At 49.8% G+C, this 27,318-nt stretch overlaps 11 protein-coding genes across 11 annotated transcripts; 6 read left to right on the forward strand and 5 right to left on the reverse strand.

Annotated features, from left to right (window-relative positions):
- Window positions 1–278: 278 nt before the first annotated feature.
- Window positions 279–968, reverse strand: N7511_007649 (HD domain-containing protein; the record flags this gene model as incomplete). Its single annotated transcript, XM_057130026.1, has 2 exons — window positions 279–880; window positions 932–968. 2 exons carry the CDS (start codon window positions 966–968, stop codon window positions 279–281), a joined length of 639 nt encoding a protein of 212 aa, XP_056981809.1.
- A 163-nt stretch (window positions 969–1,131) lies between these two features.
- Window positions 1,132–3,040, forward strand: N7511_007650 (uncharacterized protein; the record flags this gene model as incomplete). The annotated part of the gene is made up of 2 exons (XM_057130027.1): window positions 1,132–1,365; window positions 1,415–3,040. 2 exons carry the CDS (start codon window positions 1,132–1,134, stop codon window positions 3,038–3,040), a joined length of 1,860 nt encoding a protein of 619 aa, XP_056981810.1.
- Window positions 3,041–6,417: 3,377 nt separating this feature from the next.
- N7511_007651 (uncharacterized protein) lies at window positions 6,418–8,265 on the forward strand (the record flags this gene model as incomplete). Its single annotated transcript, XM_057130028.1, has 8 exons — window positions 6,418–6,633; window positions 6,703–6,798; window positions 6,865–6,954; window positions 7,011–7,355; window positions 7,405–7,518; window positions 7,570–7,680; window positions 7,736–7,900; window positions 7,972–8,265. 8 exons carry the CDS (start codon window positions 6,418–6,420, stop codon window positions 8,263–8,265), a joined length of 1,431 nt encoding a protein of 476 aa, XP_056981811.1.
- Window positions 8,266–8,828: 563 nt separating this feature from the next.
- On the reverse strand, window positions 8,829–9,890 carry N7511_007652 (uncharacterized protein; the record flags this gene model as incomplete). The annotated part of the gene is made up of 1 exon (XM_057130029.1): window positions 8,829–9,890. The coding sequence occupies one exon, from the start codon at window positions 9,888–9,890 to the stop codon at window positions 8,829–8,831; it is 1,062 nt and encodes a 353-aa protein (XP_056981812.1).
- A 322-nt stretch (window positions 9,891–10,212) lies between these two features.
- Window positions 10,213–10,727, reverse strand: N7511_007653 (CoA-binding protein; the record flags this gene model as incomplete). Its single annotated transcript, XM_057130030.1, has 2 exons — window positions 10,213–10,592; window positions 10,643–10,727. The coding sequence occupies 2 exons, from the start codon at window positions 10,725–10,727 to the stop codon at window positions 10,213–10,215; spliced, it is 465 nt and encodes a 154-aa protein (XP_056981813.1).
- A 216-nt stretch (window positions 10,728–10,943) lies between these two features.
- On the forward strand, window positions 10,944–13,598 carry N7511_007654 (Rad4 family protein; the record flags this gene model as incomplete). Its single annotated transcript, XM_057130031.1, has 1 exon — window positions 10,944–13,598. The coding sequence occupies one exon, from the start codon at window positions 10,944–10,946 to the stop codon at window positions 13,596–13,598; it is 2,655 nt and encodes an 884-aa protein (XP_056981814.1).
- Window positions 13,599–13,958: 360 nt separating this feature from the next.
- On the reverse strand, window positions 13,959–15,021 carry N7511_007655 (polyamine acetyltransferase; the record flags this gene model as incomplete). The annotated part of the gene is made up of 3 exons (XM_057130032.1): window positions 13,959–13,994; window positions 14,047–14,499; window positions 14,638–15,021. The coding sequence occupies 3 exons, from the start codon at window positions 15,019–15,021 to the stop codon at window positions 13,959–13,961; spliced, it is 873 nt and encodes a 290-aa protein (XP_056981815.1).
- Window positions 15,022–16,374: 1,353 nt separating this feature from the next.
- arg2 (acetyl-CoA:L-glutamate N-acetyltransferase) lies at window positions 16,375–18,659 on the forward strand (the record flags this gene model as incomplete). The annotated part of the gene is made up of 3 exons (XM_057130033.1): window positions 16,375–16,425; window positions 16,514–16,654; window positions 16,713–18,659. 3 exons carry the CDS (start codon window positions 16,375–16,377, stop codon window positions 18,657–18,659), a joined length of 2,139 nt encoding a protein of 712 aa, XP_056981816.1.
- A 209-nt stretch (window positions 18,660–18,868) lies between these two features.
- On the reverse strand, window positions 18,869–20,558 carry N7511_007657 (CFEM domain-containing protein; the record flags this gene model as incomplete). The annotated part of the gene is made up of 8 exons (XM_057130034.1): window positions 18,869–19,158; window positions 19,219–19,286; window positions 19,375–19,757; window positions 19,809–19,876; window positions 19,941–19,977; window positions 20,034–20,218; window positions 20,272–20,407; window positions 20,460–20,558. 8 exons carry the CDS (start codon window positions 20,556–20,558, stop codon window positions 18,869–18,871), a joined length of 1,266 nt encoding a protein of 421 aa, XP_056981817.1.
- A 1,178-nt stretch (window positions 20,559–21,736) lies between these two features.
- N7511_007658 (AMP dependent CoA ligase) lies at window positions 21,737–23,986 on the forward strand (the record flags this gene model as incomplete). Its single annotated transcript, XM_057130035.1, has 11 exons — window positions 21,737–21,982; window positions 22,046–22,098; window positions 22,150–22,327; window positions 22,384–22,615; window positions 22,680–22,915; window positions 22,990–23,028; window positions 23,076–23,185; window positions 23,241–23,330; window positions 23,391–23,511; window positions 23,571–23,587; window positions 23,653–23,986. 11 exons carry the CDS (start codon window positions 21,737–21,739, stop codon window positions 23,984–23,986), a joined length of 1,656 nt encoding a protein of 551 aa, XP_056981818.1.
- Window positions 23,987–24,698: 712 nt separating this feature from the next.
- N7511_007659 (putative GTPase NOG1) lies at window positions 24,699–26,946 on the forward strand (the record flags this gene model as incomplete). The annotated part of the gene is made up of 5 exons (XM_057130036.1): window positions 24,699–24,719; window positions 24,782–24,890; window positions 25,001–25,102; window positions 25,155–26,842; window positions 26,905–26,946. 5 exons carry the CDS (start codon window positions 24,699–24,701, stop codon window positions 26,944–26,946), a joined length of 1,962 nt encoding a protein of 653 aa, XP_056981819.1.
- Between the last annotated feature and the right edge of the window lie 372 nt (window positions 26,947–27,318).

Here is a 27,318-nt window from a genome sequence, read left to right on the forward strand (position 1 = left end):
TGGCAGATGATATCAGCCATGCGCCTCATACCTAGCTTCAGATACATATGCTGATGACAATGTCGAATATACATTAGACTTAGCAGAAGTTAGACAGGTCAATATTTTTTTAAAAATCCGATGCATTCGGGTAGCTCGTTCTCTATGGTATCTGGCGTACCCGTTGGGGAAAAAAATAAAGATGCATAAACAAACGCCGAGAACTCATGGGTCACCAAATGGTAAGTCACCGGAAATCCAACTCCCCAGTCTTCCATTATCTCAATAGCTATGCGTGCTTATTCTTGCTTCCGTCGCTCTTGAATAACCTCAGCGGCCCAGGCCTGGATCTCAGGCAAGCGAATGCGAGAGGCAACATGAGTAAACTCAGTAAGATCAACCTCGTTTGAGCGCTCATATTCAACCATCTGCAACAGCAACTCCATCTTGTCGATATCGTGGACGAAGTGGGCCTCGAGGGTCTGGTCCTCCTCGTATTCCTCGAACACACTCTTGATGTCCGCGCCTGATAAGGTGCCTCCGGGGACCTTGCCGAGCAGAGTCGTAGTGATGTACTCCATAACAGAGGCCTCGCGGCGAGCCTTCTCGGCCTTGGTGATGTGGTAGTCAACTGGAGTAATATCCCCGACAAGCGCCTCGGCCATATCGTGGATCAAGGCCATCTTGGTGCAGCGTGGAATGTCGAGCTTAGCGGACAGAGAAGGCGGGGCCAACATCGTCATGATCGACATGCGGTACATGTGGTCGGAAATGGATTCACCATTGATGCCAAAGCGGCGCCAACCTTCGCGCTTGGTGGTCTTCAGGCGCTCGACCAGATGGAAGAAGGGAACAGGCGAGGTCGAGTTCTCCTCTGGCGGGTGGGGGAGGGTTGATAGGACTGCAGACGGTCAACACTGCGCAATCACGAGAGGTAAATTCCAAAACTTACCGGACTGGGGAGTCCAGGAGGGGGTTTCGGAGCCCATGGCTATGTAAAATCAAATAAAATCAAAGAGTGACTGAGGAAGAAGAAAGAACCTTGGAAAGCACAAAACGAAGATAAAGGCGGGACTGATAGACCGTGCAAACAGATGCAAACTCCCCTTATCTGTGTTTACTCTCGTCCCTCAAAGATCCCCCAGTGCATCAATGGCTGCAACAAGGCCGAACAGGCCAAAACCCCTGGACTGGCCGGGTCCCTCACACCAAGATGTCTTTGTTCGAAACTTGAAGCTGTTGCGATTGGATCAACGCGAGGACTGGCCCAACATCTCGATTCGCGCGCTGTCGGCGTCATCGCAGAACCAACGGCAACGGATCCGCTTGATAGAATGGGGATTATACTACCTTTTCGTCATCTGGGATCCAGAGGGAGCCCAGAATGTACATAAACTGAATATGATCTTGTGAATCCCGCTGATAATTAATACAGAAACTGCGTCCTTTCTTTCCTCCGCTCGAACCCCTACAGTCTGTCAACCTTCGCGCCGCCCTGTTCAGGAGTCTGGGTGAATTGAAAAAGAATGGCGATCTGGGACGAGAGATCATCTTGCGCAAGACTATGCTAGATGACTGCAAAGGAGAGAAATTCGATGAGTTACTCGCTGGCTTCTCTACGGCCGTTCTCCGCAAATACGTCGCCGCAGATGTAGACGAGATGGCCTGGAGCTCCTCTATGAAATTGTCGACCGCTACAGCAATGACGCCAACAAACTATCAAAACTTGTTGCCGCTCATTCTTGCCCACCAGGTTTCCTTGGGTGCTGGCGAAGAACGGCGTGCTCGAGTCCAGCGTGCTTATGCTCAATTCTCGGAGCTACTGGATAACAAAAAAACCGAGCTAGCCGAACGAACCAACAAAGAACAGCGGACTAAAGAGCAGCAGAGCAAAGGAAGCTTGCAAATGAATCCGGAAAGCCTGGCGCACGAACTGCAAGCAAATTGGCTAGGCAATAAAGAATGGGCCACTGCTCTGCTGAAAGGCGGATTGCAAAGTAGCTCGGATGCTTTCCTGGAGCTTCCTTTCCCGGAGGCTTTGTCGCGGGCAATTGCCCCGCCTGGCAGTGGTCTCGAGAATAATTTGAAACATGACCTGATTGTTGATCTCAACTCCCGGGTATTGATGCAAAGAAGTCGATTGCACAAGTGGCATGAATACAATGACTCTCTTTCGAAAGAAAGAGGCACAGACACCAACGCAGCGAGCAAAGCCTCTTCCAAAGAGAATCGGCTATTTTTCCACAACCACCAATCTCTTACCGTTGCCAGCATATCCAAATCGAAACGCCAGCCTGGAGATAGGGAGCGAGCCCTAAAAGGAGCAGATCGATCTCTGCTTTCATCTGTAAATGAAGCTCTCGCTCGCATCAATGGTAAATCCCGTCCCAGGCGTGATGATTCTACATTCGAGGTAGAACCGAGTTATGAGCCCCAATTTCAAAGCTCGTCGGAAGAACCAGAATCGCCGATAATGGTATACGGTCACCCTACAGGTCTTCCGGTAGATCTAGCTGCCTCGGAGATATCATACACACCTCCCGAGCCTGAACCCGAACCCCAACGGGAGCCAGTCCAGCCGACTCCAACTGTTCGCCTCTCCCCAGATATTCCCTCTTCGCCAGAGCATGAGCCAGATCCAGAGCCCATTAAACGCTCCCATACATTGGTCGAACGCACGCGCAAATCGATGTCTCTCCTACCACCAGGCCATGAACCGCAAGTCCGTTCCCGCCAGCGTCGTGGACCTCGCCCCTCCTACCCAGTGAATCAATTCGTTACTCCACGAAAGGCCTCTGCGCAATCGACACGCTCAATTGACCAGATTTCTCGCGCTTCCACACCACAGGATCAGCTCTTTGAGGAAGATGCTGAATATGCTAGTGTGTTCAAGTCGCGGCCGCGTGTAGCGCTGAGTCCTATATCTTCGCCGGCTGTTCATGTCAGTCCCTCTTTTGAAGATGAGAGCTTTATTCTAGATGACGAGGATGATAGTTATGATGATGTCTCGGAGTGGGGGGTTATTGATTCTCCATTGGCTGCTGCTCGGTCTAGGAATTGATGTTGGGTCTCGTGTAGATATGATGAGATGACTTCTTTCGGTATTTCATAGACTTGAATTCAATGTCCTTAACGAGAAACTAGGAGAACTGTACTTTTTTTTAGAAATTCCAGACAATTCTGATGAGCTCCATAAATGGATCCAGCGATTTTGATCGTCATAATCCGAAACATAACGTCAAACGACGCTATATTTGTCAAATATTGGCATATCAGAGCATGTCAAATGAATAATGCCGAAGTCTACATCTTTGAGGTACATGTATCGTGCTAAATAATACCCTCTGGGCGAAGAGGAAGTCAATTCTTTCAACGTTTTCCGATACAAGTCACACCAGCAGCTAATAAATTCTTTGAGGTATGATAAACCTCAAGCACATAACTTTTAACAGGTGCACAGATATTGTGTTCAGAAACCCGTGTTTCAAATTTTCTAGGTGAAACCAAGTTGCCGAATCTTGCCTATGTCTGGTGTGATTGCTATTATCTAGTACTATGAGGATACATAGATGCTGTGTAAATGAATCTTTTAGTTATTGTAGTTTTTTCGTTTGCTTTGTTGCTAAAGTGTTACCTACACAATATATTCGCCTCTAGAAATCTTGCATCTGACAACAAAAGTCACCTCTGATAACTTTTGACCCTTTCTTTTGGATCATGTGTTACGTCTATTGATTCTTTGGGTTGCTTATACCAGAATATATAGTACCAGTTCGGACATGACACAGGTCTCAAGAAAAGTTCTGTACGTAGGATCATATACTATCTATCGGCACGATCGTTTCTTTGTCTAAAATGCATACTTCAATACATCTCAACCCTCGCTATATTTGACCAGAAGGTCAAATACTGTAGTTGTATACCAAAGGATCGAATGCGTCGCAGGCAACTCATGCTCCATGAAATTAGTATACAGTATTTCAGGGATAACTTCAGTGAGCCTACGTTATGCATCTTGAGTAATATAAGAAACGTCTCGATAGATGGCTGTATAAACACTAAAGGCAAACGAATTGTGATGATATTTGACCTAACCCTTATATATCACGACCCGCGACTTTCTTACATAACAATCCCTCGTGGTTGGCCAATTGGCCTAGTGGTAAGGCATCCGTTTCCGGTGCGGGAGATCGTAGGTTCGAATCCTGCATTGGTCGTCTCTTTTTGCTTCATGTAACGAAGAGCGTTGATTTTTTGGAGTCTGTTGTTATCTTAATGTGAACCGAGAGTAGCCCGAGCACTAGAGTGCGGGGTCGACATAGTATGAGAACATTGAGTTGCGATCTACATCGAAGTTGTAGCTAAAGACCAGTAGAACCAACAGAACAACGCATAAAACCTTCGACACTTGAAGAAAGGTCAAGTCTGACTTATTCCATGGGAAACATGCGGGGCTATTACATGTAGTTTTTGTGTGTGTGTGTGTGTGGCTATCTAAAAAAACAAACAATAAACGTAACGATGGCAGCCTTCTGGAAGAAGTATAGTTACCGAGGGAACAAACGGACTTACCCAACTTCGCTAGGTTGATTGACCAACCAATGATGATTCGACTGTGCTACTATTTGGCAGGCTTTTCCTCTACTAAGGACAAGCCCCAAGCTCCAACACACTTACCCAGCTTCCTGCCACATCATAGAACTGAAAACTTCATTGAACAACGCAATTGCCGATCACACAGCAGCACAAAACTCGATTATAATTTTGAGTCTCTCAAAATGAGCTTCATAGCCTGCAATAATTGTTTCTCGGACACCACAAACATTCCCTTAACAAGCATCTTATATTACAACATAAGAAAGCAGACCAACAAAGCCAATGAACCTGTCCGCAACAGCTAGGGTGACGTTTTAATGCTGAGTACCCTGTAGAAAGACAGGAACAGAGACAAGAGAATATTACAACAGACAAGCGTTTTCTATATAACGTTATAAGCTTTTCTGTCATAGTTTCCATACCCATACTAGACGTAACAACGTCCTGTGCCATGCCACTGCTCTCAACCCAGTCGGGCTTGAACTCTGGAGATTAGATAGCGCAATTCACTTCGGGGTTTGCATGCGCCAATTCATTGTATGATTTTACAATAGAGTGATAGAAAGATAGGACCATATTTGGGAGTTTTCGCGCATCCGTTGGGCTCAACTCGGCTTTGTAACATGATACCGAATAATGTTAAGACCTGTTACAACAACAAATGATCTTTTGAGAGCTCTGATCAATTCAAGCTGTTGCATATCATTGAGGCAGAAAATTGTATCATGTACCAGATTCAGCAACTAACGTTATACAAACTAGTCCGCATCAGGCTGCGGCCAAAAAATGAAGGAAATTCCGGGAAGTAATTAATACGTTCCACAGAGAGACAAAAACACCATCCACTCTAGTACCTAAGTAATCAAAAGAGCAAATAAAGATGGACAGACAAAAACAAAAAGAAAAGATCGACGACCAATGCAGGATTCGAACCTACGATCTCCCGCACCGGAAACGGATGCCTTACCACTAGGCCAATTGGCCGATCTTGATAATTACGGTAACTTTAGGTGCGTGGAGATTCAATATTAGAATCCTACACTAACATCCAGTGGATGAAATCCCTGTTTGGACCAAAGAACAGTATGAAAAGTTAATATTAATGCTATTTGATACCATTAAACAAGGCATATCCGAAGCAATAGATCAATATCAGTCGTGGGGATGTCGTATTTCAGACATATAGGGATCCTGTGCTGGAGGGGGGCGGAAGCCCTAAGTCGGGGAGCCATCCCTACATATAACTTCCCGTCACCTGGAGCATAGTTGCAATCCATGACTGTTTCAGCGACCCTAGAAGGGCCAAGCACAGGGAATACATCAAACCTTCTCAGAAACATGCAATGCAGACTATTCAAATCAAAGGGTCGTCAGCGGCGCAGGTCCGAAGCCTTGTGGGATCTAGCACGGGGCAGTCAGGGCAACCCCTTGCATAACAAGGAGGCGCAACGATGATCGACGAGGATATTTGTCGAGATCAAGCATCGGAGCATTCCCGCCATAGGGGAGAACAAACACTCGTCATCCACTCAGAGACACGAGACAAGCACCCAGCATTCCCCGTCAGGGGCGTTGATGCTGCCGCACGGGCAGCTGGGGGATGTCGCCGGACGACGCCCCTTCATCCCAGTTATGGTAGAATGTCACCAAGGCCATGCGTGGTATAAAGAACAAAGGAAGCCAGGGATCTCTCGGGGCTGGTCTTGCATTCCAGAAGACTTTCGTTGATATCCCTTCTCTTGTTTCTCTGTTTCGACCACTAACTCTTTTGTCGCTCGTCGGCATTTCCTTTCTTTCAGTGCTGCTTCAGTCTCTACGACAACTTACGACAATATCGACATCATGGTTAAGACTACCTACGCGCTGACGCTCTTTGCGGCTGTCAGCATTGCTGCGCCTGTCGCTCACCCCGATGGCAGCGGTAACCTCCTCGGGGGTACTGATGCTGGCCTCAGCAAGCTCGTATCTAAGCTTACTGGTCGTGGTGACGAAGATACTTCGAATGAGCACAAGAACCTCATTGAGGACATTCCAATCCTGGGCCCCATGCTTGGAGCGGTAAGTCATGATCGAGCTGCATCGAAACTGCATTTCAGGAGCGCAAAATACTAACCAGAGGAACCATAGAAGCATGACTCCAAGCGCCGTGGCCACTCCGAGTATGAGGCTGATCACCACAACCTGATCGACGGTATTCCTATTGTTGGCCAGCTGCTTGGAAATGTAAGTCTATTGCTTCTGAGAATGACGGGCTCGCAATCACGGATACTAATATAGTATAACGAACAGGACAAGTCCACTCTTGACAAGGGCAAGGAACGTCGTGACCTGAGCGATGGTTTGAATGGTATCCCATTGATTGGTGGTTTGTTCGGCAAGGTAAGTTCTCACGACGGTCCAATTTGTAGTGGCACGAAGTGCTGATGATGCACCAGCACGAGCACACTGGTGGATACAACGGCCAGCCAGCCCGCCGGAACTATGGTCAGAACTACGGCCAGAATGAAGGTCAGAACGAGGGCCAGAACGAAGGCCAGAACGAGGGCCAGAATGAGGGCCAGAACGAGGGCCAGAATGAGGGTCAGAACGAGGGCCAGAACGAGGGCCAAAACGAGGGTCAGAACTACGGTCAGAACGAGGGCCAGAACGAAGGCCAGAATGAGGGTCAGAACGATGATCAGAATGACTGGCAGAACCTCCTGCAAAACTACGGCCAGAACTCCAAGCGCGACCTCGGTGGTCTCGAGAGCCTTCCCATCGTCGGAGACCTCCTCAAGAGCGTATGTAACCACCGCCTTCCATTGAAATCTGACACTGACACAAACTCAGAACAAGGCCGGCCACAAGGAGACTGACGAGCCCGCTCAGCATCTCGACACCCGCCAGGTTGGAGGAAACGCGAAGGGAGTCTTCGGTATCTTGCAGTCCCTGACCAGTGGAAACGTAAGTGTATCTCTCCAGCCTGAAGCATTGATCAACTAATTCACAAACCAGCCCGTTTCCAAGAGCCACTCCAAGCGCGAGGAAGATGAGCTTGATCCTCTCAGCAATGTCGTCGATGGTGCCGTCATGTCCGGCATGGAAGCCGAGGGTGCTGCTATGCCTGTAAGTTCATACATCCTACTCCGTACCGCGAGGTGCATACACTAACCATGCCAAGATGCGCCGCGACAAGATGGCCACTCCCACCGAACAATCCGCCTCCTCCGCAACACCCACACCCAGTGCATCTGCCAAACCCAAGAGCTTCCTCAGCGAGCTGATGGGCAAGCACGGTCTTGGCTCAATTATGGGACACGCCCACCACGGTGTTGGTCTCTTCCCTGTAAGTTCTCTGCGAGTTCCCACTAGCAATATTCAAGCGGATAAATCGAACACCTACTAATACACCTCCAGATGCGCCGTGACAACGAGATCGAGGCCCGTCAAGCGCCCCCTATTCAGGGCTCAACTTTGACCGACGTCTTGATGCAAGGTGGTGCCCTCGGAAAGCTCACCAAGATGCTGTCCCCTGCTACTCCCCCCAAGTCTCCCACCGGTGACCCCAATACTGTTGGTGATGGCACCAGCAACGGTCCCCCTGACCCTGCTTCTGGTGCTGGTCCCCACAGTGGTCCTGGATTTGCTGGTGAGCACGGTGATGCAAAGGCCGCGGCTTCTGTTGCTGGTGGTGCCGCCCAGGCCCAGTAAGGTGACGTCTTTGATGTTCATGTTAGATGGATGGATCTTCTTTTCTTCTTCCCTGTTTGATGATAGGGACTTGGCGATGTGATTTGCAGTGGACCGGTGTACAACCTTGGAATCGGATACAGAATGGCTTAGGTTATTGGGTTGTTACTTATTTCTTGGACAATGTCAAATGAATGCTTTTTATGATTCCAGTCGAAATGCGACGTTCAATTTCCCGAGTAGATGGTTCTTGCCATAGTAATAGTAGTAGTGGCAGTTGTGACAGGAAATCTTGAGATCAAGTAGACATAAAAACGTGCAAGAGATATTGCGTTGCATCTCTTGCTTGGTGGACGTAGCCAGACAAAGAGCATAAGCTCAAGAGTAAAAAAAAGTATAATAAAACACCGAGATCGTGAGTCGTAGCATCAATTAAAAAAAACCGCCTTTTGAGGCGCAGACTAACCCAGGTAAAGAGCGTCGTTGGGGTATCAGATCGTTATGTGCGAGAAAAATCAAATCCAGATAAGTATGTTGGGACATGTCATGCGACTTTCAACGACTGCAAGCAAACATGATCATGCTTAGTCGTAGTCGGAGAAATCCATGTCCACGTCGTTTACCTCCACCGTTGTGCCGAGAGCTGCTTTGCCTTCCCGAATCATGTCTTGCAGCTGCTTGTTCAAGCGTTGGATGCTGGCATCCTCTTCGCGCTCCTTGCGGCGCATCTTGGCTGCATGTCGCTGCACCTCAGCAGATGCAGGGGCGTCCCGTGTTCGGGGCGAGGGGAGGCCCTGATTTTTGGTTGGAGATTTGGGTTGTGGCGAGGCACAAGAGACCCTCTTAAGTCGGGGCATGACGGCCGGTCGACGGCGCGGACTGGAAGCTTGGAACATCCGCCGAGTGCGCAGTGACGGGCTGGCGATATCGCTGTTGCCCACAAAGGGATCATGGGCCTCGGGTGGAACAACGACCCAGCTGCGTTCAAGATCGTCGTCTGGGTATTGGCCCGGGATGGGGGTTGCGAATAGGTTGGAGTGGAAGGGCTCTTTTTCGGTGGATGGGCTGGTCGGAGGCTGCCAGCTTGCTTCGAGCGTTGTTGGTGATCCAGCGGTCATATCATAGCCCTGACCACCGCCAGCATAGAATCCTCGGAACGCTCCAGACCAGCAGAGGTCGAGGACTTTGCCAACGGCTTTGATCACAGTCCTGCCCCAACCCGCTGGTGTTGTGGAGGGCGAGTCCGGACCGTCGGCGCTTGGAGATGCGATCCCCGAGTCACGACGACTGCGCTTGCGACTTGTACCGCTGGACTCGGGGTTTATTGACTCGGTGCTTGCATCCAGAGATGGTGGGAGGAATGATTCGCGGTATCGGTTTGGACGGTAGTCCAGCTCTGCCGAGGTGTGGAAGTCGTTTCCTCCGCTGAATACCCGATAATCCGACTGGACCATCGGGGACTCGAATTCGGAGGGAGACTCAAAATGCGATGCAAGCTTCTCGGTGTTCCGGCGTGGGCGCTTGCGACTCACGGAGAGGGAGTACAGTGATGAGGATGCGGAGGTGGCTGGGACCTGGAAGTACTGCGAGGGCGCATTTGACAAGTCCAGCTTGGCTGGAGCATTAAAGACATGCATATCGGGCATGTTGAGAAGAAAAGAGAAGAAAGTCAGAGGGAAAAAAAGGCGAAAAGACGAGAAAAAACAAGAGGTTGGGGATTTGGGAGGTTTGCGGCCAATCGGACAATAATCTATAGTCCCGACCTGCACTTGGGGGCTCTTCGTCGCTTTTTTCTCTTTCTTTCTTTTGTTTCCAGATAATATGTTCATTCTTTGATTGTTTCGTCCAAATATCTGCGACATTTCACCCAGCTAGCTTCATGGCATCAACCCCTGTATTCCTCGGATCTCATTGTTGAGACATCTTCTCTTATTGAGTCCCCCCCTACATGATAGATCACTTTGTAAATTACAGTCGCTGGCTTGTCCACTGAACACCAGCAGCTTCAAGACCCTCATCGCCATCAACAAGAACACACCAACCCTCGCCGCCAGCTCCCCCGTCACCAGCAATAACGGCTTCAAAATGACCGCGAGCATAGTCCAGCACCGAGTTGTCAAAGGTACCTGGCTGCAACCACACCGCAGGAATCCCCACCGAGTGAGCTTCCTGCAGCACCTGCAGCGTTACAGGCGGTGGAGTCACCACGGAGAGGGAGGTCTGCAGCGGCGAGGGCAGCTTGGACGGTGAGGGGACCGTATCGTAGGCACGCGAGGGGAGAGTGATCTGCGCCGCTCGGGGGTTGAGCGGTGTCACGGGCAGGGAGTGTTGGTGATACCAGGCGAGAACTGGAGCTGGTCAGTAAAGATCGAAACTTGTCTGGTCTGGTCGACATTACTCTTGTATCCGAACTTGTGTGTGTCATTGCTGGCGCCCGCCACCGCGAAGCGGGGCGACGAGAAGAAACGCTTGACGTCGGCCATTTTGTAGAGAGGGAAAATCCGTCCAAAGTAGAAGGTAATAGACAAAAGGTAAAATGTATGGAGGATAGAGTATAGAGTATAGAGTGATGGGCAAATACAGGCAGAGACAAGCTGCAGGAGAACCCCAAAGGCCTCGGCATCCGGCGATGACGGAACCTCCCTCAACACCTCAACTCCGGCATTCGGCGACCACCTTCACTCTACATCTTCACCTTGATGCCACCGTTCGTCCCCCGCAAGCGCGTCTCCTCCGAGGACCCGCCCCCGGCCAAGCGTCCCCGGCCCGATGAAGCTCCGTTCCACTTGTCGGACTCCGATTCAGATTCCGCCTTGAGCGACGCTCCAGAGGAGCTTATCAACGATGGAAATGAATCTGACGAAGACATTGATTGGGAGGATGCTATCGAGACAGGGACTACGAGCGCAACAACCCCTGCCACGGCAGCCCCGGAGCTACGCGATTTGGAATTGACCTTTGATAAGAATGAAACACACACGACAGACCTGCTGGATGGCAAGAAAGGGCCCAGCAAGATTGAGCGCCATATCCGTGTCCAGACACATTGCATGCATGTTCAGTGCTTGCTGTTCCATAATGCCATTCGTAACGCGTGGATCAACGACTCCAAGGTCCATGACACCCTACGGAAAAAGCTACCGGAAGGGATTCACAAGGAAGTAAAGAAATGGCGCATTGCATCTGGGCTGGAACTTCCCGAGGCGAAACCTGAACCACCAAAGAGCAAGAAAAAGGGCAAAAAGGCCCAGAAGAACAAGGATTGGAGTGCGGACTCGGAGCGGCTGGAACCTGGTCGGCCGGATATGAGTCGGGGAGACCCGATCATTACGCTTATCAAGGTTCTGGTTGCGTACTGGAGGAAACAGTTTTGTATCACTGCGCCGGGATTGCGCAAGTATGGATATCGGCCAGTCTCGGATCTTGAAAGGGTGATTTCTGACTTCCGCGAGGAGGAACATGATTCGGCGCGCCATGGTGAGCGCATTGCGAATCTTGACGAATTCCGCGCTACTGCTGAGCGCATGCAGGGCTCGCGGGATGTTGGTGCGCAGCTCTTTACGGCTCTGATTCGGGGTTTAGGCATTGAGGGCAGGCTGGTGGGAAGTCTTCAACCACTGGGATTTGGCTGGACTAAGAATGAGGTTTTCACACCGTCAAAAGATTCCGAAAAGAAAGAACCGGAGGAGAAAGATGAGCCTGCTGAATCCGAGTCCGACGCAGATGAGGTCGCAGATCAAACACCAGCGAAGGAGACCAAACGCAAGCAATTCGACAAAGACCTCCCATTCCCGATCTATTGGACTGAGATTGAGTCTCCCGTAACGAATGAGATCATTTCTGTTGATCCTCTGGTTCTTTCAAATCCCGTGGCACCCACCGCAGATCTACAGGGCACGTTCGAACCCCGTGGCGCAAAAGCTGAAAAAGCCAAACAAGTGATATGCTACGTCGTTGCCCACTCAGCGGATGGCACAGCAAAAGAAGTCACCACACGCTATCTTCGAAAGCGCACATGGCCAAGCAAAACCAAGGGCTTCAGAATGCCCCTAGAAAAGATCCCACTACCCGGTCTCCGAGGCCAATACATTGCCTTCGACTGGTTCGGAATGGTAATGCGCGGCTACCAAAGACCCAAAGAGAAACGAACAGCAGCAGACGAACTCGAAGACGAACGCGACCTCAAACGCAACCAACCAGAAAAGACAAAAGCAGCCCCAACCCATGACACCCTCCAAAGCCTCCGCACCTCAGCAGAATTCGTGCTGGAGCGCTTTCTTCGCCGCGAAGAAGCCCTCAAACCAGGCGCGGAACCAGTCCGCACCTTCACCTCCGGCAAAGGCGCCCGCGCCAAAGAAGAACCCGTCTTCAAACGTGCCGACGTGGTCAAATGCCTCTCCGCCGAAAGCTGGCACAAAGAAGGCCGCCAGACTCTCCCCGGAGAAGTCCCCCTCAAGCGCGTCCCCATCCGAGCCGTGACCCTCATTCGCAAACGTGAAGTCGACGAGATGCAGCGTGAAACAGGTGAGAAACCACTCCAGGGACTGTACGCCCGTGATCAAACCGAGTACATCATTCCGCCGCCCATTGAAGATGGACGGATCCCCAAGAACGATTATGGGAACATGGACTGTTTCGTACCGAGTATGGTTCCGCGTGGAGCGGCGCATGTACCGTTGCCCGGGACCGTGCGCATCTGTAAAAAGCTTGGGATTGATTATGCAGAGGCCGTTACTGGGTTTGAGTTTGGGTCTAAGATGGCTGTTCCTGTTATACAGGGTGTTGTGATTGCGGAGGAGAATGAGGAGTTGCTAAGGGATGCGTGGAGGGTTGATGCGGCGGAGAAGCGGAAGAAGGAGGAGTTGAAGGCCGAGAAGCGGATCTTGCAGACTTGGCGAAAGTTCCTGTTCGGACTGAGGATTATGGAAAGGGTTCGGGAGGAGTATGGGGGAGGGGACCCTGAGGCTGGGAAGGAGAGGGACGAGCACAATCCTTTTGCTTTGAAGAAAAGGAAGAAGGAAGATGAAGATGAGGGAGAGGGAGAAGGTCAGGAAGCTGGCCATGAGAATGCGGAGTCTGATCATGATCCAATGGATTATGGTGGTGGATTCCTCCTTCCTGGCGAAGATGATGGTGATGATGGCTTGATTGTTGAACATCACGAGGAGAAAAAGCCTGGTCCATCGCAGTCTCGTGGTGAATCTAATGGAGACAGTCTGTCGGATCCATTGTCTCCGTCTCATTCTATCCCTTCAGCTTCAGATGGCGAGGAGCAGGGTGACCACGATGATGGCCGTGAAGACGCAGAACCTGAATACACACCACGCCCTACGCGCCGGACTGCGCGACACTGACGGCGAAGAAGACCAATAATGACCTGACTACGAACCTCATGTATCGATTACTTTGGATATTTTCATAAAAATGTTGATTATCCCGCGAGATTATCCATGTTCATGTACATCGCATTATAACTATGCTACATAAACAAGCCTTGGGTCGGGAAGCCCTTTCCTATCCCATCCATAGAACTGAATTGAATGGCCATAATCCCACCCCAAACTCCATTTGCTTTTCTCTCGAATCCATAACCCACCTGACATGAACGTGCGTAAAGGGACATGATAAAACCCCAAAAAAGAGGGAAAAAAAAGAACCAACAGTGGCCTGACACGGTCCACGCCGTAAAGATGCATAATAACAATCACCTGTAACTACTCCTGTGGGGGCTCAGGGCCAAACTCCAAGACCTAGTCATAGGTTAGTATCAAGTAATGTATTTGGGCCTCGTAAGTCACATACCAAATCAACCCAGCCACCGCCACCGAATTGACACTTGCTGGGGCCGTGGGACTCAAATCCAAACGACTCATAGAATGGAACCAGGTGATCGTGTGCAATAATCGCAATACGATCAGCAATCTGAGCTTCCCGAATGCGGTGAATATAAGACTTCATCAAGGTGCTTCCGACTTGCTTGCCCTGGTGCTCTGGCTCGACAGCGAGGGAGTGGATGGCAATGGTGCTGCCACCTTCTTCGTGGCCAACAGCCTGGTCGTTCTCAAAGGACCAACGCTCATTTTGCCAGTTGGCTGGAAGGCGCATGGCTCGATCTGTCACAAGCGGTTCTGAAGTGCGAGTGGCGATGATATGTCCGACAAGCGTTGGGCGGGGCTTGGCCTCGCCCTCTGCGAGAAGGGGGAGAGTGAAGAGACCCAGGCTGAGCTCCGGGCATCTGGTGAGACGGTAAATGAACTGATGAAGCAAGAGGTCAGCATTGAGTTTCTAGTTTCCTTCTGCGCTAATATCCAGGAATAAAAACTTGATCATGTCTCATATATGGCATGATCTATCTCGATATTGTGGCTTTGCAGTAGTCTGTAGGGGTCGTACCTTGTCATGCGAGCAACGCTCCGGCTCCGGGAAAGCATTCTCCACCTTGATACAGTCTTCTACGTTTGAGGCAGACAGCAACTGAACAAATGGGTGCAGCTCATCGAGCTTAGTGCGGTGGTGGGTAGGCGGGCGACGGAACCAGTATGGGAAATCATTGGCGTCATCTTGGTCGACGGAGACGTACTCCTCCTCCACGTCCTCTTCGTCCTCATCGTCATCGAGAGGGAATCCATTGGCCAATGCAATACCAGCACGGTTCATGATGCGGGACAAATCGTTGTTGCTGGGGTTTCCGAGGGACAAATCGTCCACATTGGAGAGTGGCCGCAGTCCATTGTCGGATCCAATGGACTCGGAAGGGTACTCGCTTTGGTCGGACATGTTGGACAATCGGCAAACAAACTCAGGTATAGAGGGGTGGTTGGGATCGAAATTTGCGAGGGTACTAGGCTAGCCCGCGATCGATTGGCAGGGGGGAGGGGCCGGACTTGGTGGCGCGAATGGAGATTGAGGGAGGATCAATCTAGAACAGTGGGGATTAGCTTCTGCAAGTGATTCTACAAAGTCCAAATCACCAGTACGATGAGGTAAAGTATTTGTCTGGTTTCCGAGAGGGCTTTTGAGGCCGAAGTGCTGCAGATAAGAATTTGCGACACAATGATGCTTGTGCGCAAGGAGGGGTGCGACCGGGCCGCATGGGATAAGGGGGGTCTGGATTGGGATGAAATTGAGGATCACTTACCTCGATCTGAGGGATTCAAATTAGGGGGAAATTGATCAAAAGGGCCGTGAGAAGCTTGAAGGAACTTTTGCTTGAGTGGCGCCGGGGGGGGGGAATCAAGTACAGAAACCGATCCCACGTTCCCGCCCAGTTTCTGCATCTCACCCGTGACCTTTGCCCCAAAGCGGTCTGCTTCCCCAGATTACTTATGTTCTTTTGTTGAGCATCTTATATGCTTGGAAGCGTTGGAGATGCTTGTGTTTATGACTAGGGATTGGAGGGGTCAGCTCTGGGTAGCTGTCACTAGTATACTTAAGACTTTGACTGTGGTGTAATAGACAAGGACCAAGCAATATGGATAAATCAAGTCATGCATTTAGTTGTTCTATGTCTTGTAGAAGGGAGATGTGATTATGTTTTAGATCTGCACATAAGACTAACGGGTTGAAGATCTATCAAAGCGGTCGATGATTGATGACAGGTCGGGGTGTAAATGTCATTATGTCATTCTACAGTAGGCATTTCCCAAGGTTGACCAATGTGAGATGAATGACCTGCAGGATACATGTAAGTCGTGTTCATGTTATTCTGGCATACATTAATTTTCCGTAAACGTATTTTGTCATTAATTTAACCTTCTATTAGTTAACTTAAGTTAGCTAACTAACGTATTCTGTGATTAGCTAACCGTTTGTGATCTGATAAGTTAGTACTCACTATAGTTGAAGTATTTCGCAAATAGATCTACTATAGGCGTAAAAACATGATCATAGGCTTCCAGATGCACTGTCAGCTGGACGAGATTGGTCCAGCACTAGACCAATTGTCCACTAACCCCAGTGGGGTGGACATAAATGCCTCTTATCAATCTGGGTGCTGATCGACAGGCGGTGAGCCCGTCATTTATGATTTTCTTGACTCACTCTTCCTTTTCTCCCCTCAAATCTCAAGATTGTGGGTGAAAACACTCTTCGAGCTCCTTGACAGGAACAGGGCAAACAGGGCTGCTTGCCATGAGTTCTCGAACTTTGGGCTGGTCTCGGACGGCAAAGTCCTCATTGACAGTGGGTGATTATAGATACACTACATGGCTATGAATGGTCATGAATGACCATGAATGGCAGTGAATGGCAACAACTGACTCAAATGCAGCATCATGTCGCTCGTCCTGATCCCACCTCGGTGCGCTCGGCACAGTCACTCAATCTCCGAGGTCAAATCGCCGAATTCTCGGGCAGCAGCGAGAGCCAAGACCGTCTAGGTCGCCGAGCAAAGGAGAAATTGCTTGATCGGGTATGAGAATGAATTGATGTTATGTAAATATTCCGGTGAATTAACGTTGGCCTGGCAGGAATTCTTTCTCAGCTTGCTGAGCTCCGCATCCACCAAGCGCGAAGCTAAGTCCTACCTAGCTCGGCTCAAAGCCAGCCCTACCAAGTCCGCCCCAAAATCACCTATCGAGCCTCCGAATGAGCCATTATCGGCATCGCTCCCCTCCGGTGTGAATTTGGGTTCGTTTTACGGTGCCTCCAGAGCCGTTTACGACAGTCCTGTGTTCCGACAAGATACCACGCCTACTCCACGAGGACAGGATTTGCCCGAAAGGTTACACCTGGCCCTGATTAAAATCACTACACCCCAGTCACTCGATGATTCCGTCATCGATGGGGTGGCCAAGACCTTGTCGCAGCTTGTGCGCCTGGGAATGGCATGCTGTGTAGTTGTCGACCCCGGCAATCTGGAGAGCGCCGCTGCTGTGCGACAAACAGCTATTGACCAGGCAAATCGGATTTCAGCTGCAATCGATGAGCAGCCGGACTCGAAATCTTTCCGTTTGGACTCCGCGTTATCCATCAACGAGCAAGGCGCTGGTCCGCCCACCGTTCTATCCCGGAAAGTTCTTCTGAGTGCTCTGCGGGATGGTCATGTAGTTCTTATCCCGCCAATTGCTTATACAGAAGACAATCCTCGAGCCGTTACAATCTCTGCCAACGATGCTGCGCTTGCCTTGACGAAAGAGTTTGCCGGGCTATCCTTCACCCCCCACCCGGACGAGGATCCCGCAGTCACAGTTGATAGAATCACTGCTCTTCAAAAAGAGGTGTCTCTGGACCGTGTCATTGTACTGGATGTCCTCGGGGGCATTCCTGCACTTACTGGACCCCAGTCATCCCATGTCTTTATCAACATGGAGCAAGAGTTTGATCAAATTGTAGATGAACTCTCCCAGGCACGACAGACTGCCGACGGGAACGATTGCGACCCCGTAAAGCAGATCAACACCGAATCCACAAATCCAATCGTGGAGAGCAATCCTTTCTCGAAGTTTGTCAATCAAGAGATCATCTCACCAGGACAATCCGACCCAACACCCAGCGCGGAGGCAACGCAGAAGGTACTCGATGGTCATCTCGAGAACCTGCGCTTCGCCCAGAAAGCACTGGCAATGCTGCCGTCAGCCTCATCAGGCATCATCACATCCCCAGAAGAAGTCTCTCACTCAGCCCGGGCCCCTTCAATGGCCGCATCAGATCTCTCAGCCGTCGGAACTCGTCGACAGCGCAACCCGCTGATCCACAACCTCCTAACCGACAAGCCTCTCCTCTCCTCTTCGCTGCCCCCAGGTCGACGCAGCGCCTCCAGCAACGGCAAAACGGTCGCAGTCAGTCCCTTCACATGCCACACCACATTTGTCAAGCGCGGCATGCCCCTCACCATTCTCCCAAATCCACACGTGCAAACATGGACAGCCAACACCCACCCCCGACTCCAACTAAACGATCCAACCATCGACCTCCCCCGTCTAGTACACCTGATCGAAGACTCCTTTGACCGCAAACTCGACGTCCAGAACTACCTCGAGCGAGTCAACGACCGGATCGCAGGTATAATCGTCGCAGGCGAATACGAAGGCGGCGCAATCCTCACCTGGGAAACACCACCCGGGGTGGTGGACGACGGTAGCGAAGAAAGCGCCGCCCGCATGGTCCCATATCTGGACAAATTCGCCGTCCTGAAGCGAAGCCAGGGCGCAGGTGGTGTCGCCGACGTGGTCTTCAACGCGATGGTGCGCACCTGCTTCCCCAATGGGGTTTGCTGGCGTAGTCGTAAAGATAACCCCGTTAACAAGTGGTACTTTGAGCGCTCGTCTGGTACTTGGAAGCTGGCTGATAGTAACTGGACCATGTTTTGGACTACGGCTGGTTTACCGGAGGATGCTCAGCGCTTCCGGGATTATGAGGCTGTTTGCCGAATGATTCAGCCTAGTTGGGCTGATAAGAAAAGTGTCATTGATTGATCTGTATATAGATAGATGGTATATAGAAGTGGTTTCTTTGCGGAGAAACGTACATAGTCCTTTCTTCTTTTTTTTCTATCAAACGTATTGTAGACATTATGGCTTCTAAAGCCAATGGGGTGTTTCCGTATACACTTTATACAATTAATTCTATCTGTAAATGCTACAGACACCTATTTATACAGCAACATTACAACAAGAGACCCCTATTAGATATCCCGGTGGGTTTCCAAATGGTCCGTATGATCCGCTTGATCCATATGGTCCGCATGCTCCGTGTTGTCCATCTCGATCAAGTGAACAAAGCTTATGTTTGGTCCGCTATCCGCGGTTCTGATTTTCCGCTGGCTGCTAGTATGACCCCTGCTGGTCCCTTTTGTAGATCCAAACACCGCCGGGAACAAGCGACTTAGCAAGGATCGCATGGCCGGCATGCATAGACAGATGATCCCAACATCGATCTCGATCACAGACCAATATCCACCAGGAGCATTGTCCCCTGTGTTGAAGATGGGTTAGTTTTTCAACGATTTCGGAAAAAGGGAGGTGAAGTGAATACATGATGGATTTGTGCTTTTAGCAAACAGCTTGAGCATTATAGCGCGATAGATGCCAACGCCGGTAATCCTATTGCAGAATGACATGTTAGCGCCATTGGCACTGTGTATGCTCCAGCCTTAACCCTTAACAAGACCGAAGGGGAGGGGAAACTCACAAGAAACCAATCGAAAACATGAATAACACCTGCAGCTTGGTATTGATGGATGCTTGGATTTTCATCACTCTAGGAATGGGCAGGGCAATCACCCAGATATCCAAGACAATGTTCAACGCGGCAGCAGTGACAACCAGGGTATTTGTCTGTACGCAAGCTCCCTTGTGCTCCCCATCCCAGCCGTTCCAGTTGTAACTCACAGGCGAGCATTGGAACGCAAAGGCGAAGAGGAACGTGAGACCGTAGCAAACTGTCACGAGGCAGGAGATTTTGATGACAAGACGCATTCTGTCGGAAGGAAAGATGCGCAGGTAGAATAGGAGAAAGCAGACCTTGACGAGGGCGACGCAGATTATGTATAGAAGTTCCTGGATATAGAACAGCTAGGAGGGTTAGTTGGTCCATGAAAAAAAGGCGAGAAGGGGGAGATTTACATAGAAAACTCGAATAATCTTGTCGAACTCGAGAGTCCACATATCTTTACCCAAGCCTGCATTTCCAACTGAAGGAATGGTTAATCATGTTCTCTTCGTGGACGAGACAAATGGTTCGATTAAGTCACTTACGCAAGATCGAGCCGACGTTGACTGGCACGGCACAACACTGTGGGAATTAGCTGAGGGCATCCAATGAGTATATGCCAGAGTGCATATTCTTACTCCGAGGAAGATGGTTGCCCAGTCATCCAAGTCGATATTCAAACTTTTGAGAAAAAGGGTTGTGTACATCCTCAGAATGATGAGGACCACAATGACGCCGATGCCAACTGCTGGAACTATGACGCTTAAGGAAGTCTTGTCTCGTATTGGAGCTCCACATGTTGTATCGGTGGAATTGATAGTGGCTATGTGATTGATGAGAATGTGAAGCTCAAGCATGTTTCAGGGAATAACGTACTAAGGCCCTCCCTAATAGTACAATTTGCCGAGACGCAAAGGTTCAATTCTTGATTGAGATCAACATTTGTACAGATGCATGTCTGATTATCAGAGGCACAAGTTGACTGAGGGACCAGATTGGCAAAGCAGTCCAGCTGTAAAAGATGTTAGCTAGTTCAGAAGAGAGTGGATTTTCTCAGTTCTCACAGCGCATGATGGAAGAGATTGTGTCTTCGCAAATGCCAAATCAATCAAAAGAGTCACGGTGCAGAGTACGAACACAGTCCAATATCGAGAGCATCGCATACTGCCGTGGACAGGTCTTACTGCGGTGTTCAATCGAATTGACAAGGAGATACACCATATTCATCATGTGTCAGACTCGAAGAATCGACCGACTCGCTTCATAAGGGGCCAAGAGTCTAACACATCAAGGAGAAAAAAAAAACAAGGCGATTGTTTCGCCAAAGTGCCCTGATTACAAGGATATGTCCAGGGACCATGCACTAATTGCCTCACATGTACGTCCGTACAGTACAGTCTTAATTTACTTCACGATCCACAATATTCCCGTCTCTCGTTCGACGACAGGATCCCCTCACGGAAACGATTGGGGGCTAAAACGTATCGGCAAGTTGGAAGCGTCCGATAGTGACAAGAATTGACACGTGCGATTGGTGCAGAATTCTTGTGTCAAGGATGAGAATCCTTGCAAAAACGAGATTGCATTCACTATCAAGGTGACATTTCACCCGCCACCAAGGGGCCAGAGCGAGATGTTTAAAGATTTTCGCTGGTTGGAGTTGAAGCATTCAAAGAAGATACACTCCACCCTTCAAGCAATTAATCTATGGCTTATATGGCCATACAGCACAATCCTGACTTTCTAATGAATCATAGACCCTTAAGAAACGAGCGCCTCCATTTGATCCCTCCAAAGCGGATCCATGGCCAAACCAGTGCTCTCATTCGCCACGCTTGACATGGTATTCCACGAATTGAACGTATTCCACGAATTGAACGTATTCCACGAATTGAACGTACCATTGGGAGAACACAATCTAAATCACTAGTGGTAAAAAGTGGTAAATGAATGGGGGCCATTTTCATGCATTTGTCTCCAGACTTCGGAAGTAATTTCTACTTTGCTCCATTTTAACTTTGGCGGCTGTTGCTTGTTGTATGGGAGTCCAAGCCATTTGCCAATTCTGGTATTTCCAACGGTCTCTGAGCCACATGTCAGCTATTTTAGCTATAAGTAAGCATGGCATTTCTTTTGACTGAGCCATCAGGGTGGAGCAGAAGGGACGGCACGCTCGGATACTAGTTCGTAACTAGCTCTACACTCTTTTACACACTACTTACAGAACAGGTATGGACTCCGTAATAGGGTATAATTGGGGATTGAGGGAACTTGCATCGCTGGAGTTTCATCCTATTTCATCGGCACTGCAACCTATCTACTGACTCTGAATCTTGACGCAATGGCTGTTTACAGGTCACCTGTGATCCCAATTCACGATGCGACGGAGTTGTCCATCTCACAGTTCATGACCCAATATAATCCCGATGATGTACCTGATTCAAAGATTGTTCATGTTGAGACCTTCTCCGACGAAACCATCACATATGGCTCTCTACGGGAACATGCTGGTCGTGCTGCCTGGGGCTTACAGAACAAGTTTGGATTGCAGCCAGGCGATACCCTACTAGCGTTGGTCAACAACTCTGTAAGAGACTCACTCAAAAAAACTTGGAACACTTTAGCTCGAAATATACTTATCCGGATATAGAATGTATTTGTTCATCTGGCTCATGCCACCTGGTGGACCGGTGCTGTCTTCGCGTGAGCTCATCACATCCATGAACTCTGGAGATTCGCTAATCAGCTCTTTAGACCATTAAATACATCCGCAACTCAGGGGGATATCTCGCATGTGCTCGGAATTGTCCAGCCAACACATGTTGTCACTATTGAGGAGAAGCTTAGCACGGTCCAAGATGCCCTAGCTTCTCTCGCAATGACAAGCACCAAAGTTTTGACCGTTCGGTGTAAAGTAGACAACTTACCACAGGTCTGGAGCCCTATTTTCTGGCATAATTATATTTGAGAGTGTTAATTGTCCCTCAGTTCCCGGATGATGTGGTTGGCAAGACTGCTACAGAAAGCATACCGCCGTACGACCTTCAAGGGAAGAGCTCCAAGGATGTACCCAGCACAATCTGCTTTTCCTCTGGAACAACCGGAAAGATGAAGGGTGTCCAACTCTCTCATTATAATCTTGTCATGAACAGCATCATCATGAGAGCCTCCATGCCGGTGCGGGTCAACTCGACTGTCCGGGAGGTTTTCTTTGCGCCGTGTAAGTTGCCCGCTTCAACCTCCATCAATCATACAATGGCTCTGCTAACACAGCTCTATTCTAGATTGCCATTGTTACGGGCTCAGTCTGGTGGTTCTGTCTGGCATGTGGGTCGGAGCCCAATATTGCAGTCTTCCTGCCTTTGACTTGGAGACGTTTTGTCGCAAGTCCAGCGAATTGAAGGTTACCGATCTGCATCTTGTCCCCCCGGTAGCACTTCTGCTTGCTACTTCACCCATAGCTCAGAAGTATGATTTGGCATCCTTGAGAAGAATTGTCATTTCTGCCGCCCCATTGAAGGTAAGTTTTGGCATTTCCCTGCATTTACGCACGCTGGAAACATGGTCTGAGTATTAATCGTATGATCTTTGTAGAAAGCTGTTCAGCTTCTTCTCAAGAAGCGCCTTCCGCATGTTAGCATCTGTCAAGGTATGTGCGGTGTCCCGTCTGGCAATCATAGTTCACTAACGTGGAAAGGTTATGGACTTACCGAATGCTCGGGGGTGTTATCCACCAGATTGACGAGGATGAAGAAGCCTTCGGATGTGTTGGCAAGCTGTTTTCGGGGGTGTATGTTGGATCTAATGCGATTGAGCGCCGTACACCATTGCTAATATTGTGATAGGGAAGGTCGTTTGGTCAATCCAGTAACTAACAAAGACGTCCCTCTTGGCGAGGAAGGTGAATTATGGCTGCGTGGCCCGCTAGTCATGATGTGCGTGGGCTCTCATATTTGGAAATTCATCATCATCAAGTGTGCTGACGACTCTCACAGGGGTTACATCAACGATAGCGAGGCAACAGAAAGTACATTTTCCGACGGGTGGATCAAATCAGGAGACATCTTGAAGATGGATGAGAATCAGAACTTCTGGGTCACCGATCGTCTGAAAGAAGTATACCTCCCTTGCCCAATTGACTCCTGAGCAGTCTTTAACTAACTGCTTGGATACAGATGATCAAGTACAAGGGGTTTGTCTCCAATTTGGGCTTCTTGATTCAATGGCCTCCAGCTAATCGTTTCGATGTCACTATAGATTCCAAATAGCACCTTCAGAACTAGAAGATATTCTTCTGCGCCATTCCGATGTTACAGATGCTGCAGTTTGTGCAGTCTACGATGATTCCCAAGCGACTGAAGTCCCACTCGCCTATGTCAGTCTATCGCCGGAGTCAGCGGAGTTGTCAGACTCCGAGAAGCAGAAAGTTCTCGATGAGATTAAGATCTGGATCGACAGCCAGCTGGCTGGGTACAAAAAGCTCAGGGGTGGTGTTCACCATTTGCAAAGCTTGCCCAAGACTCCGACTGGTAAGATTTTGAGGAGACTTTTACCTGCCAAATTGAATGAAACGAGGAAGGCGAGGATCTAGGAGCGTCTACGAGGAAACATGTATTACTGAGATATATATATCACTGTGTGGGTGTGCCATATTGGATTAGATGAAGTTCTATATCTTTGAGTGAACTATTTAAGTGGCTGTACGAATCTAAAGACATTGCTGAACACCAGTGGTCCAATTTCTTGTGAATAGAGCCTTAAGGTGCTAAGTCGTTTCTGCAATATTATATATCAGACAACCCGCAAACCTCTGCAAGAACCAAGCACCCTATAGATGCATAGGTACTTTCCTAGCAGATGTATTTGAAATTCTATAAGAGCAGTATTTTGCAAACAGTTATAGACCTACATATCATTACAAGGTAACATGACATGGGTTTGAGGGGTTCAAATCTCGAACGATCGATCCAAGGCTTTTTATGCAGCATGTCCACCATGTGATGTAGGTATAAGTAGCCTAACTCAATAAAATATCATTCTTCTACTTATCGGCCACATAAATACCCAAATTAATCCAGTGCCCATCCAACTGTTCAAATTTTGGCGCAAGAGCAGATCGCGATATGAACCACGTGATCGTCTCTCAACGTCCATCCAATCCCAATCCCCGCATTTGCCTACCGCCTGGCAGAAAAGGATTGCCAACAATTTTTTTCGCGGAGAAAAACCCACTCTATCAACACCCATTCACCTCGGGATATCTTCAAAGGTCACTGCTCGTTTGACTTTTGATTGTGCCCATCATGAAGACTACGTGGAAGGATGTGCGTCTCCCATTTCTCACCCTCCTTGTTTTACTCCGCTAATGAGTTCACCGCTTGATTAGATTGCGCCGGTGCCCACACACCAGGAGTTCCTGGATATTGTCCTGAGTCGGACTCAGAGACAGTTGCCCACACAGATTCGTGCTGGTTTCAAGATCAGCCGTATCAGAGGTACGATTCCTACGAGTTCTGCTCCGAGGTGGAGGAAATGGCAACTTGCAGAAAAAAAAGTTATCGCGGTTATCGATAAAGCAATGCTGACCGAATTTTTTCCCCTTCAGGTTTCTACACCCGTAAGGTCAAGTATACCCAAGAGACCTTCTGTGAGAAGTTCCAGGCTATTCTCGATGGATTCCCTCGCCTGCAGGATATCCATCCTTTCCGTAAGTTCAGATTCTTCTGTGGCGATGTTCGGGCGGGTCTAACGTTCACCAGACAAGGATTTGATGAACACTCTCTATGATGCCGACCACTTCCGTATCGGTCTTGGCCAGGTCTCGACCGCCAAGCACCTGATTGAAACCGTTTCTCGCGATTACGTCCGTCTTATCAAGTATGCGCAGTCTCTGTTCCAGTGCAAGCAGCTCAAGCGCGCTGCGCTCGGTCGTATGGCTACCATCTGTCGCCGTCTTAAGGACCCCCTCGTCTACCTGGAGCAGGTCCGCCAGCACTTGGGTCGTCTGCCCTCTATCGACCCCAACACTCGTACTCTCCTGATTTGTGGATACCCCAACGTTGGAAAGTCGAGTTTCCTGCGCAACATTACCCGCGCAGATGTCGATGTTCAGCCCTATGCTTTCACCACCAAGAGTTTGTTCGTTGGTCACTTCGATTACAAGTACCTCCGTTTCCAAGCCATTGATACCCCCGGAATTCTGGACCACCCCCTGGAGGAGATGAACACCATTGAAATGCAGTCCATCACCGCCGTTGCCCATTTGCGTTCCGCTATCCTCTACTTCATGGATCTTTCCGAGCAGTGTGGTTACTCTGTCGGCGACCAGATCAAGCTCTTCCACAGCATCAAGCCTCTTTTCGCCAACAAGATTGTGTTCATCGTTGTCAACAAGATCGACGTGCGCCGTCCCGAGGAGCTGGAGCCTGAGTACCAGGAGCAGCTCCAGGAGATTCTCAAGGCCGAGGATGTCGAGATGCTGCAGGCCTCTTGCACCACCACCGAGGGTGTGACCGCCGTCAAGAACGCCGCCTGTGACAAGCTCCTGGCTGAGCGTGTTGCGCAGAAGCTCAAGTCTGGTTCCACCAGCGCCACCCCCGGTGGCCGTCTCGGCGACGTTCTGTCCCGTATTCACGTTGCCCAGCCCATGGGTGGTGTTCGTGAATCCTTCATCCCCGATGCCGTCAAGGACCTCAAGAAGTACGACAAGAACGACCCCAACCGCCGGAGACTGGAGCGCGACCTCGAGGAGGAGAACGGTGGTGCTGGTGTCTACAGCTTCGACATGCAGCGCGACTACACTCTGGCCAACAAGGAGTGGAACCACGACAAGATTCCCGAGGTGTGGAACGGCAAGAACATCTACGACTTTGTCGACCCCGATATCGAGACCAAGCTCGCCGCCCTCGAGGACGAAGAAGAGAAGCTCGAAGCCGACGGCTACTACGAGTCGGACGAGAGCGTGGAAGACGCCGAAGACGCCGATACCCGCGAGAAGGCCGATCTTATCCGCGAGAAGCGTGTGCTCCTCCGCAACGAAGCCCGGGACCGCAAGTCGCTCAAGAACCGCGCCCAAATTCCCCGCAGCGCCAAGGCCAAGAAGCTCTCCCAGATGGAGAGAGGTCTCGACTCTGCCGGCTACGATGTTGGAGCCGCCAGCTCCCGTGCCCGCAACCAGAGCCAGGCTCCCCGTGGCCGCTCCTCCACCCGTGAGGGCGCCAACGATGATGACGCCATGGACGTCGACACCCCCCACAAGGCCCTTGCCCGCGCTAAGAGCCGCGCTCGCAGCACACCTGTCACTGACCGTCGTCTCGACGGTGTCACTACTTTCGGTAACCGTGACAAGGCTGAGCGTCTGGCCAAGCTGGGCCAGAAGAAGATGAACCGCATGGCCCGTGCCGGTGAGGCCGATCGTCACACAACCGCCTCTCTCGCCAAGCACTTGGTATGTAACCCCTGTCACTCCACTTCACCTTTTGTTCCATTGCTAACCATGTTTCACTACAGTTCTCCGGAAAGCGTGGTATGGGCAAGACGGACCGTCGTTAAGCCCAGCTCTGCATATGCGGAAACGAGACCCATTCTTAATCATTGTCCATTGGTTTCGATGCCGGGTGCAAAATGGTGTTGGGCGTTTATTTTCCTGATTTTTCCCCTTATCTTTTCTCCATTTTATGCTGAAGAAATGTTCATTTGACGTGCATTTTGTTTCCACGACTGTTCCCGGATAACTCGTTTGTCCGGTCTGATGTTCGATTTTGTGGGAGTTGTCCTCCTGGTCAATGGCACAGAAAAGTTCTTGACTTGATGATCTCGCATATACCAATCCAGATGAAGCTTATGGTAAATGAGTGGTAGTGTCTTAACCGTGTACTCGGTAGTTGTTGCATCCCCGTTTGCCGTACTCGTAAGGTTACTCTA

The sequence above is a fragment of the Penicillium nucicola genome (assembly GCF_028828085.1).
Source record: "Penicillium nucicola strain IBT 29836 chromosome Unknown utg000008l, whole genome shotgun sequence".
In the NCBI taxonomy this organism is placed as follows: Eukaryota; Fungi; Ascomycota; class Eurotiomycetes; order Eurotiales; family Aspergillaceae; genus Penicillium; species Penicillium nucicola.